General features: G+C 43.4%; 1 protein-coding gene across 1 annotated transcript in view; it reads left to right on the top strand.

The window, feature by feature from the left end:
- LOC137524651 (multidrug resistance-associated protein 1-like) overlaps positions 1-18,457 on the top strand; it is a 162,133-nt gene that overhangs the window by 90,762 nt on the left and 52,914 nt on the right. Inside the window, exons 17-23 of the mRNA XM_068244765.1 lie at positions 3,168-3,294; positions 4,532-4,708; positions 4,872-5,039; positions 10,349-10,532; positions 12,104-12,173; positions 12,243-12,336; positions 18,137-18,344. Coding sequence (XP_068100866.1) covers positions 3,168-3,294; positions 4,532-4,708; positions 4,872-5,039; positions 10,349-10,532; positions 12,104-12,173; positions 12,243-12,336; positions 18,137-18,344 — 1,028 coding nt within the window. The remainder of the gene's footprint in view (positions 1-3,167; positions 3,295-4,531; positions 4,709-4,871; positions 5,040-10,348; positions 10,533-12,103; positions 12,174-12,242; positions 12,337-18,136; positions 18,345-18,457) is intronic.

Here is an 18,457-nt window from a genome sequence, read left to right as displayed (position 1 = left end):
ACTTCTATAACATGATGCAGTAGAAATAAAAAACGCGCTGTGAATGACTAGCATACATCAAAAAAAAAGGTTTCCATCAAACAAGATGCATGGTAGCAAATATGTTCGTGAGCTGTACCTGGGTGGTGGGAGGTGGCAGGTGTGGGCGCCAATGGGTGCACGGCCTTACGACCATTTTGCAGGGCTAAACGCCAAGCTTCATCTGAGGTGGAAGTACACAGTGACTAGAACGCCAGCGGGATTAAATGCGCCGCAAAAGGCGCACTTCCGGTCCGCTGTGAAAGACCCGACCACCCCATACAATTGGTCCAATGGTCTGTCCCATAGTGGAGGGCTGTGGAACGCACGGCCATAAAGAGAAGGAAGCCGCATGGGTGCGTCATTGCTGACGCCGCACACAAGTGACCTTAAAGAGACACTGAAGCGAAAAAAAAATTATGATATTATGATTTGTATGTGTAGTACAGCTAAGAAATAAAACATTAAGATCAGATACATCAGTCTAATTGTTTCCAGTACAGGAAGAGTTGAGAAACTCCAGTTGTTATCTCTATGCAAACAAGCCATTAAGCTCTCCGACTAAGTTAGTCGTGGAGAGGGCTGTTATCTGACTTTTATTATCTCAACTGTAAGTGAACTGTTTACTTTTTTTCTGCTAGAGGAGAGTTCATTACTTCACAGACTGCTCTGAAAGAATCATTTTGAATGCTGAGTGTTGCGTAATCTGCACATATTATAGAATAATGCAATGTTAGAAAAAACACTATATACCTGAAAATAAAAGTATAAGAATATTTTCTTTGCTGCTAATCTTCTAGAAATTATTCATAGTACACAACCAATTAATTATATCACAATTGATCGAGCATGCGCTAAACGTAAAAATTAAAACACTCTTTATTGATTCAATTTACATAAAAAACTGTCAACAACAAGGATTTTCTACCTTCTCTTACACTCACTACAACATTCTTACATCCACACCATAGAAGGGCCCTTCTAAAAAATGTATGCAAAAAACCTTTTTCCTCTATGTGAAAAATAAAAACTCTAAAATATTTGCAAAAAGCAAAGAAAACAGTCACCCCAATCCAGAATATGGGCAGCTCAAATAGTTAAAGTGATCACTCGTTTTCACTGGGATATTTCCCACTAATAGTCAATGTCCCATATATTCATTCCACACTTCTCATAGAAAGGGATTGACCAGCTCCGTGTTACTAGCTGCTATTGAGTTCTTCCAAACTATACAGATTGTACAGTTACCAGCTCCCCCTATACATCCAACAAATGCAAGGTGCTGTTTACTCACTGTTCATCCGTATTTTCACGCTGGCGCCTTGTATCGCTCCCAATACTCACTAACGGAGCTCACAGCCACAGGTCTTGAGCTGTATGCTCTAGGATTATGTGCACACTGCGCTCCCGCTGGACTTTCCGTAGAGTCCACGTCACTTCCGTATTGAAGATACTCCATCCACCCAGCCACACTTCCGTAATGCTTCCTTTTACTCTATTGATTTCAGGTGACGTCACCACTCACGGGGTTGCTGGATCTTGGTTACTAGGTGGCTGCTGCGCGCTCCTTGCAGTACACCTACGTTCCACGCTCTCCCCCAATCTTATTTAGAGTTCTCAGGAGTCAAACCTCTATGCGTTTCAGCCACTAACGGTGGCCTTCCTCAGGAGGAATCTCATCAGTCTGATGAGATTCCTCCTGAGGAAGGCCACCGTTAGTGGCTGAAACGCATAGAGGTTTGACTCCTGAGAACTCTAAATAAGATTGGGGGAGAGCGTGGAACGTAGGTGTACTGCAAGGAGCGCGCAGCAGCCACCTAGTAGCCACCTAGTAGCCACCTGAGCTGCCCATATTCTGGATTGGGGTGACTGTTTGTTTTCTTTGCTTTTTGCAAATATTTTAGAGTTTTTATTTTTCACATAGAGGAAAAAGGTTTTTTGCATACATTTTTTAGAAGGGCCCTTCTATGGTGTGGATGTAAGAATGTTGTAGTGAGTGTAAGAGAAGGTAGAAAATCCTTGTTGTTGACAGTTTTTTATGTAAATTGAATCAATAAAGAGTGTTTTAATTTTTACGTTTAGCGCGTGCTCGATCAATTGTGAATTCTAACTGAGTCCTAAATTGAGGGTTGAAGGGATCCCTCATTCGTGCACGCTGCTGATTAGATAAGGTAATCCCCTCCAGCGCTAGGTAACCATCTAATCAATTAATTATATCATATTTTTTTTTCGCTTCAGTGTCTCTTTAAGCCAAACGTCCGTCTCTCCACAGCTGCGTACGCAAATAGAGCTGCTGTAATAGCAGCATCATGGTGGTTGTTATGGTGACCCAGGTAAACTCTGCATCATGTAAATACAGGTGCAGGGGACACCCGCTGGTCACGTGATACACTAAATTTTGCACAGCGGTTTACAGGGGAAGCTGTATAACAGGCTGTATATTAAAACAGTCCCTAATAGCAGGACCCTATAATGCATGGGAGCATTCTCGCATGCGGGGCTTATTCGCCCAACATATTAAGCTAAAACGGGCAGACTGAATGGAGAAGTGCGGGGGGGGAGGGGTGTGAACGAGTGTACCTGCAGAGTGAAAAAATGGGGGGTGAGGAAAAAGGGGGTGGAGGAAGGTGAGAAATGCAGGAAAAAGGAAAGGGAAAGAAAAGTGGTGTGGTACACCAGGAGATTGTAAATAAGAGAAGGAAGGAAGAGAAAGGGAAAAGCACTGACACCACCAGACAGTAGCAGGTAAGGTTCGCACCGTGGCAAAAACCGGTAGCTAATAGTGAGGATATCTAAAAAACTTTTTAGGGAAAAAAGGAAATATCCATATACCGCTCAGTTTAGGTTCCCTTTAACCAACAACAGTTGCCTGGCATCTTGCTGAACTCTTTGGCTGCAGTAGTGTCTGAATCACACCAGAAAATGGCATGGGGATAATCTAGTCAGACTTCAGTCAGAAACACCTGATTGACATGCTTGTTTAGGGTCTTTGACTAAGAATATTAGGCTTAGCAGGGCTTCCAGGTAATTTGAATTGTTTAAAAGGATATAAACATGTCAGCCTCCATGCCCCTCTTAGTTCAGGTGTGCTTTAAGCTTACATCCTTTATCTTCTTACAGGACAGTAATGTGATGCTTCATTCTTACAGCATTAATCTAGCCATTCAGAAAGGTTCTTTGGTGGCGGTGGTTGGCCAGGTTGGTTGTGGGAAGACATCTCTTCTTTCTGCATTGCTTGGAGAAATGGAGAAAGTGGATGGTACTGTGTCATTAAAGGTATTTATGAAACTTCTTATTAAAAAATAAAAAAAGTCTGTTTTGTTGAAAGGGATACTCCAATTGGAAATGCCATAGTCATCAATGAAAATTATTAGTCATATTTATGGGCATGTGATTCTAATAGATGTTTCGGCTCTAAGCAAATGAATTTTAAATAACCTCTGCAGGCTTATTTTTCATTGTTTTGTTATCACGGTTACTAAATATACTTTACCTAAACCTCAGCCAAGAGGGATTGCATCTTAACGTATCTAGGCCCTTAAAATTGGAAGAGTCCTACAGAGGTTCATGTAAAGGGCTTGGCTCATCTTTAAGCCCGGTTCACACTGCCATTGTTGGAAAACTGATCAGTGTAAAAATTGATCCGTGAAACGGATATGTTTTAAAAAGGCATCCGTTTTCCATTCATGACCCTCCATTCTATTAGCATGCAGTCAATCCAACACATCCGTCAGTCCAGGAAAATCGCTGAAGACCCAAACTTGTGATCCGTTTGAACGGACCAATGTGAATAAATCCTATTGATTAACATGGGATTCGTTTCAACTTTGTTACGGTCCATTAATGTCTGCTAAACTGACCTTTTTTGTCCAATTGAACCGGGCCTGTCCTTCTAAATCATTTTTGTAACATCACATGGGCAGGGGCCATCACAAATTCTTGGAAGCTTGTAGAAGGAATTCCTAATATCATCAGTCTGTGTTTACAAGACTGCAGCCTTGATAATATTCTTAATGATTCAATGTACTTGTCAGGGAAGGCACGGTCCTACAGAAAAAATGCTGTTTCACGTATCTTACATTTGCTTATTATTCAGAATTATATGGTCATTGTTAATCCAAGTCTGGTTTTGCTTTGGAAGATGTATGCTTTATCCTTCCTACGCCTGAGTGTGGCCATGGATCAACTACAAATAAATCCATAATTGACTAAAGCTGAATTTGTACATTTTTTAAAGCTTTTATGCTTTAAAAAATAGGGGTTTGCTATTAATCTTTCCAATGTACAAACATGAACTGAAGGGAATGTCTTCTTGTGAGTGTAGTTTCATTTTAAGTGATAGCCATCCATCAACTATCAGGCCCCAAAGTTCCAGCAGAAAAGCCTATATATGGTTTAAAAAAGTAAGGAATTAAGAGTTAAATGTTTAAGCTATAACTTTGTGGTTTGTTTTTTTTAAACTGTATAATAATGGTGTTGGTGTTTTTTCTGTGTCCTCTGATCTTATTTGTAGGGTTCTGTAGCGTATGTTCCTCAACAGACTTGGATTCCAAATGCAACCTTCAAAGAAAATGTTCTGTTTGGAAGGGACTTCGATAAGGCCTTGTATGACAGGGTCATTCAGGCATGTGCATTGCTACCTGATCTGAAGATCCTTTCAGGGGGCGAAAACACTGAAATAGGGGAAAAAGTAAGTATCCCTGTAAAAATGAGTTTTCTTTTTAATGTTTCAAAATTTCTGTGGTCCTATTTATTGCAGAGTGGCATGGATCATCAGTATAAACACAAAATGTACTATGAATGGAGACTTGCAACTTTGCTGTGTATACATTAAATTGTCATGTTGTTTTTAGGGTATAAACTTGTCTGGTGGCCAGAAACAGCGAATAAGCATAGCGAGGGCCGTGTACAGGAACTGCGATGTCTATTTGTTGGATGATCCTCTGTCTGCGGTGGATGCTCATGTAGGACAGCACCTGTTTGAACATGTCATTGGACCCAATGGTTTACTCAAAGAAAAAGTGAGCACATTTCAGACATTTTTAATAACGATGTGTTCATGTGGAGTATTAAAATCATATTTTTATGATGTAATAATTAGCACGTGCTTAATGGCTTTACTTTTGTTGAACTGTCCAATTTGTATTTCCTTCTTTAAAGGGAGCCAAGTAGCGTTAATTAAAAATTAATTTAAAAAACCTTCCATTTTACCTCATCTTTTTACATTTAAGCGTTAATTACATTCTTCTACTTCCACCGGCCAGGGCCCACAGTCACACATGTTGAACTTCAAACCCTGACCCTGGCTAAGTAAGGAAAAGGAGGAGGGGTTGTTAACTTCTTGAGCATGGCAGCTCCTTCAGCTACCATGACAAACTGCCAAAATAAAGATGAAATAATCCAGGACATTGATGCAGATTGCCATTAAAGGGGAACTGAAGAGAGAGGTATATGGAGGCTGTCATGTTTATTTCCTTTTAAGCAATACCAGTTGCCTGGCAGCCCTGCTGATCCTCTGCCTCTTATACTATTAGCCATAACCCCTGAACAAGCATGCAGCAGATCAGGTGTTTCAGTGGTTTAGACTTATAAGTCTGATCTGACAAGACGAGCTGCATGCTTGTTTCTGGTGTTATTCAGATACTACTGCAGAGAAATAGACCAGCAGGGCTGCCAGGCAACTGGTATTGATTAAATGGAAATAAATATGGCAGCCTCCGTATACCTCTCTCTTCAGTTCCCCTTTAAGATACTCTTGGTGATGACAGCTGGATGCTCCACCTTAATCAGTCCAACAGAGTTCACAGACATCAGATCAGCAGTAACAGGAAGAGTGTGTTGCACATTGACCACAGAGGACACTTCAGATGCAAAAGTGACATACTCACTTATTTTCTGCATTTTAAGTATGTCACATGATTGCTGTGTGCTTCTCTCTTTTCTCTTCGGGTAGCCAGTGATTTGCAGGTCTGTGAGTGCTGACACCTATGCCCTATACGGTTGGGTTACCTTTGGCTACCTACAGTATATTGGGAGGGCTACCTGTAATGGGGGGACACATTTGGCTACTTGTGCTGGGGGCAACTTTGGTTATATCTGCTGGGAGCACCCTATACTGGGGGGAAGACTGTACTGGGAGGGCTACCTATAATAGGGGGATAACTTTGGCTACCTGTACTGGGAAGGCTACTTTTAATGGGGGGACACGTTAGGATACCTATACTTGGTGGGGCGCTATCTGTACTGGGATCTACTTTTAATAGGGTGGGGCACTTTTGGCTACCTATATTTGGGGGAGGGGACACCTTCATAGGTAGCCCTATATACTGTGGGGCTACATCTGGCTACCTATACTGGCAGGTCACATATACTGGGAGATCCTATTTAATACTGGGTGGGGGGGCCTCTTGTTACCTATACTGGGTGGGCACATCTTGTTGCCTATACTACTATACCAGGAGATTACGTTTACAAAATGGCAACTTCTGGCTACCCATATCTGGAGCTACCTAATACTAAAGTGGCTACTTCTGGCTACCCATACCTGGAGCTACCTAATACTGGGGAGTACCTCTGCTTTCCTAGACTGGGAGTCAGTTCTGGCTACTTATACTGGGGGATGATACCTAATACGGGAGGCTCCTATCCTGGGGGCTACATAATAACAAATACTAGAAAATACCTTTGGACACCTATACTAGGAGATAAATATAAGGGCATACCTAATGCTGTGGGGCACCTCTTGCTACATCAAACTGGCGTGTGCCTGTGTGGTAAGAGGGGGCAAATTTGTCACCTAGGTGCGTCATAGTTGCTGCATTTGTCAATAGAGGCCTCATGGTTGATGCATTTGATATTTGCTCTCAATATAATAATTCCTACCATGGCCATAGTCTAATGTCTTCCATTATTACTAATTTTTATTATTATGTACCATATTTTTTGGACCATAAGACCCTCCGGACCATAAGACGCACCTAGGTTTAGAGGACAAAAAAATATATACTGATCATGGTGCAGGTGCATCTTGTGGATCCTTCCCCGCCAATTATTATGTAGCCCTTGTACTTTTTATGTCCCTGTGTCCTTCCTGTGTCCACCTCTGTTCCCTTGTGTCCTCCTTTGTCCACCTCTGTCCTCTTGTGTCCTCCTTTGTCCTTGCTGTGTCCCCCTCCGTCCTTATAGTTCCCCCTTAGTCCTTTCAGTGCCCCCCTTAGTCTTTCAGCGCCACCCTCAATCCCACCTGTGTCCTTTCAGTCTTCCCTTTAGAGAGTAACTGTCGGGCATAAAATCAAAAATCAATTCTTTATTTTTATCTGGTAAACAAGTAATAAGGATGCTAATCAGGCAATCCAAAAGTTAAAATCACTATTACTTTTCTTGTTGATAAATAATCATTCCCCAGTTTATATGACTCTTATTTGGTACACAGAATATTAGGTACACAAAAGAGAAGTTGCAGGGCATGCTGGGTTGTCTTTTTTTTTTTGCTTCCCTACTTCCCCTCAGACTTAACTAATGCAGCCTGATTGACTGAAGACTCTTTCCTTCCTGTATTCCCCTCCCACACCTCTGTTCCTCTCTGATTGGCCAAAATTTCTTAGGCTGAAACAATGCACTTTCCATAGTGAAGGGCGGGCAAATCAGGCAGAGGAGACTAAGGGCGGATATTACATCACGACTGCCTTCAAAATAGCCACAGTAAATATGGAAACTGTCTAGAATAGGATTCTCTACTTTTCCTTTAGAATAGGATTCTCTACTTTTCCTTTATAAAATGCACAGGAATCATAATGTGGGCAGTGCAAAACATATGTAAGTAGAGCAAGTATTTATCTACTTATATATTTGGGGTTTTTTTTCCTGAGATAGTATGGCTGACAGCTCCTCTTTAAAGAGTGTCCCCCTGTGCTGGCTGGGATCACTTACCCTTGGTCCGGGAGCTGCCGTGTGTAAGGAGACTGCCTTCAGCCAATCCCGGGAGCTGCCATGTTTGTAACATCTGCAAGACTGCTTTCAGCCAAACCCGGAGCTGCTGCGGGTGTGTCATCTATTCTAGGAGACTGCTTTCAGCCAATCCCGGAGCAGCCATGTGTGTATTATCTAGGAGACTGCCTTCAGCCAATCCCGGAGCTGCCGCGTGTGTATAATCTAGGAGACTGCCTTCGGCCAATCCCAGGAGCCAATCAGGTGGGGTGCGCTGTCAGTCACAGACGCTGCCGTCTTGTTACAGGACCCGATGATCTCAAGGCTGGGATCAGAGCTCCGTCATTAGGGCCAATCAGTGATTGCTGATTGGCCGCAATGGTGGAGCTCTGGTCCCGCTCACTAGACCATCGGGTCCTGTAACAACTGCAGCAGCCATGACTGACAGCGCTCCCCACCTGATTGACTCCCGGAATTGGCTGAAGGCATTCTTTTTTTATTAAAGGAGAGGGGGCTTTATTCAAAGTTTTACTGAGCAGACCCACTGTCTTCATCACACCACTGCGAAGTTCATGTACATTTTGCCCTGCCCATGACCTATCTTGACCATGCCCACTTTCTGATGCATGGTCAAGCCCATTTTTCACTGCGCATTGCAGGTAATTGCAGGCAGTGGCTGGATAGTATACTGGTTAGGAGCTCTGCCTCTGATGCATGAGACCAGGTTTCGAATCTCAGCTCTTCCTGTTCAGTAAGCCAGCATCTATTCAGTAAGGAGACCTTGGGGAAGACTCTCTAAAACTACTACTGCCTACTGAGCATGTCCTAGTGGCTGCAGCTCTGGTGCTTTGAGTCCACCAGGAGAAAAGCACAATATAAATGTTCTGTGTCTTGTCTAATCAGCTGCTCCTCGCTAGTGAATCCAGTACCTGCAGAGCACTCTCACAAAAAAAAACCTGAAGTCGCCCATGCCTTTTTATGACTAGAATCTGACTGTTCCTTCAAACCTTTGGAATTAATGTGTCATTAAGTTAAAGGGAACAAAGGGAAAGATGAAAATAATATCCTGTTATGTGCATACTTATGAACCAATGGCACAAATGAGAATTTTGAGTATCTTTTTCATTAAGGTATGATTTTCAGCAAGTTCACTTAAAGAGGAACTGTTGCGAAAATCTTAAAAATTTAAAACGCATGCAAATAAGAAGTTAATTCCTTCCAGAGTAAAATGAGCCATACATTTTTTTTTCTCCTATGTTGCTGTCACTTGCAGTAAGTATTAGAAGTCTGACATTACCGACAGATTTTGGGCTAGTCCATCTCTCCATAGGGGATTCTCAGCATGGCCTTTACTCTTTATAAAGACATTCCCTGAAAAAGATTTATGTAAAGATGCTGGCCAGCCTCCCTGCTAACCGTACACTTTTTTGGCAGTTGGACAGAGCAACTGCCATTCACTAAGTGCTTTAAAAAAACAACAACAAAAAAAACCCTGAGAACCCCCCCATGGGAGGATGGGCTAGTCCAAAATCTGTCTGTAATGTCAGAATTCTACTACTTACTGTAAGGGACAGCAAAATAGGAGAAAAGTAATTTATAGCTCATTTTACTCTGAAAGAAACGTACTTCTTATTTGTTTATGTTTACATGTTTTTTAACATTTTAAGATTTTCGCAACAGAGGTCCTTTAACCTTCCTGGCGGTTTATTTTTTCTGCAAAAATTGCAGAAATCCAATTTAAAAAAAAAAAAGTTTTTATGTTTCATGTAAAGCTACCAGAGTGGTAGCTACATGAAACTCCACTAGAGGGCGCATGTGTCCCTCTAGTTCGATCGTCGCCGGCATCAATAGCAAACAGGGGAACGCGTATATAACGCGCTCCCCTGTTTGGCTTCTCCTGTCGCCATGGCGACGATCGGAATGACGACATGGACGTTAGCCGACGTCCTGTCGTCAGACGCCTCCGATCCAGCCCGTAGCGCTGCCCGGAACTCATTGGTCCGGGCAGTGCAGGGCTCTGGCGGGGGGGGGCCCTCTTTCGCCGCTGCGTGCGGGCGATCGCCGCAGAGCGGCAGCGATCACACTGTACTCGTGGCTAGCAAAGTGCTAGCTGCGCGTACAGCACTTTAAATGGTGCAAATCGCCCCACCAGGGGCTGAGATCTCCTTCTGCGCGGCATAGCCCGAGCTCAGCTCGGGCTTACCGCCAGGTTGGGTTAAAAGGTTCTAGCAGCTGCTTACTGTAGTTGAAAGATGGTTTGTGAAGTGAACCACAATGATTGCGCTTTATAAATCAATAATAAAAATAATACTTTACTCCCCGATTTCTGTAATAAAAGTCGAGTTACTGTATTATTGTTTTTATGCAATGTTACCTGTCACTAACACACATTGTCTTTCTTTAGACTCGGGTTTTGGTGACTCACGGCATCAGCTTCCTTCCGCAAGTGGACATGATTGTTGTGTTGTCTGGTGGAAGCATCTCTGAAATTGGGACATACACTGAACTTCTTGAAAAGAATGGAGCTTTTTCAGAATTCCTTCAGACTTATGCATTAAATCCTGAACAGGACAATTCATCGGAGGACCGTAAGTTAATTAATAAACTTTGAATTTTTATTTTAAAGCTAACCGAGCACTTGAAAGGAATTCAAAAAACAAAAAAGTTCCCATACGGGAGGTTTGAAAACGTGTGTTGCTAGGGGAGCGAAGGTTATGGTGAGCGTCATTACTTGCCTACTGCTGCTCCTCTGGCCCCTTGACCCTATGGGACCCACCATCTTCTCCATGGACCGACCTCACAGTGCCACATTTTTATGGCGAATGCGCACGCTCCACAATACATGCCGGGAGATGTAGTCCATGGATGAACTATAGAGGTGAAAACGTGGCACTATCTCAGGTACAAAAACACATACTTACCTAAAAAGAGGGACGTCTATGGATACTATGGAGGCTTCCCCCGCCATCCTCTTGTCCCCCGTTGTCGAGTGGGGCTCCACTTTTCTTCAGACGCGAGCGCAGCCATGCTGCACCTACACGAGTAAGGCCGTGCCTGCGTGGTAACTAGGAGCCAGTGCGGCTGCGCAGACACACCCATGCTTGCGTGGATGCAGCACAGCCACACTCGTGCCAGAAGAGGACTGTGGTCCTGCTGTTCCAGAGGATCCCAGGCAGTGGCGGAGGTCCGGAGGACAGCGTGGGAAGCCTCTAGAGTATCCAGGGGCTTGCATACCCTTAGGTAAATATTTCAATTCACTTCCGAGGTTTGCCTAATGGTGCCCATACACGGTACAATGAGAACTTTCAATTTTCCCGTTTATTCAACCGAATGAAAGTTTAAAAAAATATTTTTTCAAACAAGAAAAAAGAATCGATTATCCAGTTTAAAAAAAAAAAAATCGGATCGGACATGTTGGAAAAATCTTAATATTCGGTCTAATGGAATAATCAAACAAAATTATCTAATCGGAAAAAATGAAAAAATTGTACCATATATGGGCACCATTAGGATCTCTTTAAATCCAGAATCTGAATAACAGCCTTGGAGCTTGAATCTTTGATTACAAATTTGACATGTTCTCCCCGTGTGGGAGGTTTTCTCCAGGCACTTTAGTTTCCTTCCATATCCCAAAAACACAGATAAGTTAACTGCCGCCTCACAAAATTTGCCTTAGACTACAATAGGGATATAAGATTATTATAGCAATTAGATTGTGAGCTCCTCTGAGGGATAGTTGGTGACATTCTCTGTACAGTGCTGCAGAAGATGTTAGTAATATACAGTAGAAATCCATTATAAGAATAGCAGCGGCTGCTCCTATTTCATTTTTGCAAGTATATTTTTGTACTCAATACATTTCATTGAATTTGTGAAAAGATATAAACAGAACAATGAGTAATACACACACAAACACACAGAATATACTGTATACAGTATTTGTGGTACTTAGCCACATGTCTAAATATATCTAGTTACTTTTTTGTGTGAAATGAGCCTTTTGCAGACAATCAGTTATGCACTGCCATTGACTTCCTATGCATAACTAGGAAATGTTAGCCTGAGCCAGACTTAATATTTTGCAACAGTGGTCTTTTAATGTAATGTCATTGTCTTTATTTGCTTATGTATAACTTTGATTTCTTGTCAATAACACCAGCGGAGCTAACACCAGACTGTAATGGAAAAGCATTCAGCTCTCCAATAAAGACTCCCGGCAGTCCCAGCAGGTAACTCATCTTGTACAGTAATAGTTTGTGGTTCGTGGTGCATGCAGTAACCTGTACTTGCCTCGACAGGAAAGAAAAAGAAATGGAGATGGCTGATGGAGGTACTGAGGGAGATGCAGATGCTGGAAAGCTCACAGAGGCTGATGTTGCACTCACAGGCAGGGTAATATGCACATCATTTATATGTACTGTATCACAATATTATGTACAACTGCGACATGGCAGCTCTTGTCACACTACTAGAGTTTATCTTCTGATGCAGATAGTGACGGATTAGCCTATATTCAGTATAATGCTGGGACAAGCAAAACTGCTCGATTGTGAAAAGGGGGCACGCCGTTTCTTTCTCCTTTATCTTTTCTTTCATATTTGCATTCCCAGCCATATCTATATTACTCATTCCGTGTGCAACTGAGCAGCCACAAAACAAATTATTTATATTTTGCACTTACCAACCAGCTTCAGCCATATGTTCTAATGTAATGCTGGGAAATATAGTGTAGACTCTGTTGTTGTTTCTATTTTAGAAGTTGAATGGTCACTCCTGATTGACTCACCCACCAACTAAATCTCCAGAGTGCAGCACATTTGACCATTTGAGAATTAGATTCTGTCCTTCTGAGCTCTTTGTATATTTGCTTACCAACCTTGTTCAGTTTCAGGTTTGCAAGGGATATAGAGGCTTACATGTTTATTTCATTTTAAACAATACAAATTGCCTGGCTGTCTCGCTGATCTCCCTCTAATACTTTTAGACATAGACCCTGAACAAGCATGCAGATCAGATATTTCTGACTGAAGTCTTACTAGATTAGCTGCATGCTTGTTTCAGGTGTGTGATTCAGACACTACTGAAGCCACAGAGACTGCCAGGTAACTGGTATTGTTCAAAAGGAAATAAATATGGTAGCCTGCATATCTCTCTCGCTTTAAGTTCCCTTTAAGTGTTGTTATGGTAAGGGACCTGTCTATCATGTTTGAAGACAAGAAGCAGCTTATGTATCCAGGGAAATGTTCTTGTTTTTGCTGACTCTTGGTTCTCAATCTGCAGACCACAGGCGTCATGCAGCCCATCAATATTCTGTTACCACCAAATCGTCCCCGACTGTATCAACACCATCTCCTCCTTCATGTCCTCCCGCTTTCTGAAACGTAACATGGACAAAACTTATTTTTCTGCCGCGTGTCTTAATTCACCTACCTGACATAACTATCACTGTTGTCAATACTCCAATAACCCATCCCCCAAGCCTGCTGCCTAGGTGTATTCATTGTCAACTTTCTCATTCTAAGGACACATTCGTTTCACATCTTGGTTACTGCATATCCTTCTTCTGTGGCCTACCTGCTAGCCACCTGGCTCCGCTTTAGTTCTTCATGAACTCTGCATGCCACAACTCATCCATCTCTCCTCTTGCTTCTCTACTGCTAACCCACTCTACCAGTCCCTCCATTGGCTACCGACACACAAAGGATACAATTCAAGATCCTAATGCCCCTTTTACACTTAATCAGTTGCTTTCAGTTATAAGTGAAAGAAAACTGATTTTCAAAGTAATGCCCATGTTTTCCTATGGCACCTTTCACACTTAACGCGTTTTAAGTGAAATCTTTTTCACAATGCACTGCTATGGAAAAAACGCGTACCAAGGCGCACTAACGCACACCACCTGATTAAGTGTAAACGGTCCTAACCCTCACCTAGAAGTAAATCTATAGCTTTCTAATTAAATACACTTGTCTGCATGTCATCTCCACTCTACAAACAATATCCTCCTCTCCTCACCTCCACTCAGCATAAAAAAAACTTCTCTAAAAATGCCCTTCTTCTCTGCAACTCCCTTCTACAATCTGTTCGTTGCCCACTCACACTTACTATCTTTAGGTGCAACCTGAAAACTCACCTTTTCAGGCAAGCGAACAATCTCACCCAAGACACTTTACTAGCCATCGACCGCCACCTTGTACACAGCTTCCACCTAGCTGTTGTTCTACCCCATGACCTTTTAGACTGGAAACCTAAAGGTAGCCATACACTGGTCGATTTGCCATCAGATTCGACCAACAGATAGATCCCTCTCTGATCGAATCTGATCAGAGAGGGATCGTATGGCTGCCTTTACTGCAAACAGATTAACAGATTGTGAATCGATTTCAGCCTGAAACACAGCCTGTTCACAATCTGTGGTGGTGCTGCCGCCACTCCCCCCCCCCCCCCCCCCGCATACATTACCTGCTCCGCTGCCACGACTACCCTGGTCTCCGCTGTCTTCTTCTCCACTCTGGTCTGGTCTCCGGGTCCGGCAGGCTGCACTTCTTCTTGTCTGGGGGAAGTTTAAACAGTAGAGCGCCCTCTACTGTTTAAACTTCCTGCCAAGACAGGAAGAAGTGAAGCCTGCTGGATCTGGAGCCCAGCGCGGAGACGGATCAGCGGAGACCAGGGGAGTCGCACCGGCGGAGCAGGTAATGTATTGCAGCTGTATTGTGTCGGTCGTCGGGCACTCGAACGCCGCTAGCGACGTGCTCCCTACCCGCGGGCGATCGACGGTAATTTCCCGCACGGAGCGATCGACGGGATCGATCTATGTCGGGATGAAATAGATCGAAATTTAGCGTTAACGATTTGACAGCAGATTCGATCCCAGTGATCGAATCTGCTATCGATCGGCGGGGAATCGGCCTAGTGTATGGCCAGCTTAACACTCCCTGTATGTGTTATTAACCCTTGGTAAAGTGGTTACACATTTTCCACCTCCACATATGATGCATCACTGAACTGCTCAGTTGCATTTTATCTGAAACCCATTGTCTTGTAACTGTATTTTGTATTCTCCATTGGAAAGCACAATACAAGAAGCTGATGCTATATAAACCCAAAATAATAATAATAATCTGATGTAATTGAAAATTACCAGATTGGTCAACTGTTATCTTAGGTCTATAGATACTTCAACAATTACCTTTACCATAGCATTATGGGATCATACAGGTCACTTTTCAGTGAAAATGCCACTTTTATAAGGTTGTCAAAATAACAGCTATACCTGAATCAGGCCCAGTGCACACCGAGCGGTTTTTGGAGCCATCCGCCGGCCGCATCCGCCTCTAAAAACGCTTGTCTAATGTATTGCAATGGGATGGTGCACACCGGCGGTTTGCGGTTTTTGCCAAGCCGCAAACGCGCCTCCTGCTGCGCGTTTGCGGTTTTCGGAAGCGTTTCGTCCTCAATGTAAAGTATAGGAAAACCGCAAACCGCTCTGAAAAACGCTAGTTTAGAGCGGTTTGCCAGGCATTTTTGTTACAGTAGCTGTTCTGTAACAGCTTTTACTGTAACAATATGTGTAATCTGCTACACAAAAACGCACGCAAAACCGCTAGGTATGTTTAGAAAACCTCTCTAAACATACCTAGAATCGCTCTGAAATCAGTTAGCAAAACCGCTAGCGTATTGCGGATCTGCTAGCGGTTTTGGTGTGCACTGGGCCTCACTTAGGCCTGGTGCACACCAGAGGAGTTTTTCTGAGCGTTTTGAGTTTTTAAATCTGCTGCTAATGTTATCCTATGTGTCTGTGCACACTGGAGCAATGAGGGTTTGTAAAATAACCCCATAGCATTACATTGGGAAGAGCTTTTGAAACCTCTAGCGCCCAAACGCTAGAGGTTTCAAAAGCTCTTCCCAATGTAATGCTATGGTTTTTGTTTTTTTTTACAAAACCTCATTGCTCCAGTGTGCACAGACACATAGGATAACATTAGCAGCAGATTTAAAAACTCAAAACGCTCAGAAAAACTCCTCTGGTGTGCACCAGGCCTTAGGCCCAGTGCACACCAAAACCGCTAGCAGATCCGCAATACGCTAGCGGTTTTGGGAGCTGATTTCAGAGCGATTCAAGGTATGTTTAGAGAGGTTTTCTAAACATACCTAGCGGTTTTGGGTGCGTTTTTGTGTAGCAGATTACACATATTGTTACAGTAAAAGCTGTTACAGAACAGCTACTGTAACAAAAATGCCTGGCAAACCGCTCTGAACTAGCGTTTTTCAGAGCGGTTTGCGGTTTTCCTATACTTTACATTGAGGACGAAACGCTTCCGAAAACCGCAAACGCGCAGCAGGAGGCGCGTTTGCGGCTTGGCAAAAACCGCAAACCGCCGGTGTGCACCATCCCATTGCAATACATTAGACAAGCGTTTTTAGAGGCGGATGCGGCAGGCGGATCGCTCCAAAAACCGCTCGGTGTGCACTGGGCCTTAGTTGGAATAAGTAGTAATCAATTTGAATTACAATGTCCAGACCTTTTGGGTCATAGGGACTGCACTTTAGGGCCCCTCTGTTGAACAAGTGGACAATCATTGCTGTAGGATCCTCAGGTATTAGTTTAAACATAGAAATTCCAGTGTAAAAAGGCAGATAAAATCATTTTTTTCTGATGATATCTTCTTGGTTTTCTGGGTGTAGCTCTGCCAAGAATGTTACAAATGCTGATATAGATTTAATTACCGTAATGGGAATGGAGCATGTCCACATTAGAGAGCTTCAAGGCTTGACTTCACCCCAGAGAACTTGAACTTGCAGGAACCTTAAAGCCAATGGGAATCAATTTTTTTTTTAAACATGGATGTGTTGCAAATTAAATATATTTTTACCTTATCTGATTTTCGCCACTCCCCTGCCCCTGGATCGGTAAATTTTGGCCCAGAACGGTGCCTGATAAATCCAATATGGCTGCCGACCTTTGCTTTGGCTTCTGGGTCGGCAGCCTCTTCCTTTCTATTATCTCTCACTCTCAAGCGACGATAAAATAGCGCGAGAGAAAGAGATTATGGGTGCACAGCCATGAGCATGTGCGCGCACGTGTTTAGAAGAGTGCGCGCACACGCATTATTCAGCGCTGCCGGTGAAAATCCTCACTGTGCTCCGTGTGAAGTAGCAGGGAGCCACGCATCAGAATGCCTGCAGCGCTGCCTGTCTAATAAATCACTATGCTCGCTCTCCGAGTAAAAGAGCAGGGAGCCGCGCATCACCGTGAACACGACTCTGAGGGCGGAGAAAGGGGAGGAGATGGCTGCGCGTGACGGAGGAGTGACAGCAGGAGAAGTAAGCTCTGCTTCCTCTCCTATGTGAAAATATTCGACCGAAATGGTCAAATAGCTACAACGCTGATTTTGGCTGCCAGGCTGCAGCCAAACCAAAGAAAAGGGGACAAAGCATCAGAGGACAAAGATAGGTAAATGGTCCTCAATAGAAAAGTATATTAAAGGGGAGGGTTCACGGAAAATAAAAATACTAATCCGCTTACCTGGGGCTTCCTCCAGTCTGTGGCAGGCAGGACGTGCCCTCGACGCCACTCCGGAGGCTCCCGATCTTCTCCGGTGGTTCACCCGAGCCTGCCTCCAGCCTGTGCAGTACAGCCTGGAGGACGTCCGATGACGTCAGCGCGACCGCGTGAGACGCACGTTGGAGCGCACAAGAGCCTGACCTGGAAGCCGGCCTGGCCAGGTCGGTTGAGCCACCGGAGAAGACCGGGAGTGGCGTAGAGGGCACGTCCTGCCTGCCACGGGCTGGAGGAAGCCCTAGGTAAGTGGATTAGTATTTTTATTTTTTTTATCTCTCTCCGCGGATCCTTCCTTTAAAAAATCGGTTCCCATTGACTTGAAGTAAGATCCTTACACATACAATGGGTAGTTTTAATGGGTGAGGAACATTTGAGGCAAGAAGGGTGCACCACTGAATTGGTGTTTCTGCTTTTCTTCCAAGATTAATTTTATGATAATGCTTCTGTGCGGTTTAGATTTGCCTCACCTTACCAAATTAGGAAAGGCACATCCCAGCTGTGAAGGACTGTGATGCACATTGCAGTACTAGAGTAATTGCATCAGAATGGTTCACTGTATCATAGGTAGACTTATTAAAAGATCTGCTGCCTGGACAGAGTTTTTCTTACTAATATGTAATCTATTTCCAGGTCAAACTTACAGTGTATTTAGAGTACCTCAGGATGATGGGCAAGTGGTATCTCATAACAAGTGCAGTCTTCTTTATAATTCAACAAGTATCTGCCCTGGGACATAATTACTGGATTGGACTTTGGGCAGATGATCCACCTGTAAATGGCACCCAGCAAAATACAAGCATGAGACTGGTAGTGTACAGCTTTCTGGGGATGATGCAAGGTGATCACAACTTTTACAATATCAAGTTACTTTATCCCTAGGGTATTTGTAATGAGAATGTATTGGGGCCTGCATGAACTGTTGCTTTGCAGGGACAACAATTCATACACTCT

Source organism: Hyperolius riggenbachi, chromosome 7 (assembly GCF_040937935.1).
Source record: "Hyperolius riggenbachi isolate aHypRig1 chromosome 7, aHypRig1.pri, whole genome shotgun sequence".
Lineage (NCBI taxonomy): Eukaryota > Metazoa > Chordata > Amphibia > Anura > Hyperoliidae > Hyperolius > Hyperolius riggenbachi.
This window is presented reverse-complemented; position numbering and strand designations above follow the sequence as displayed.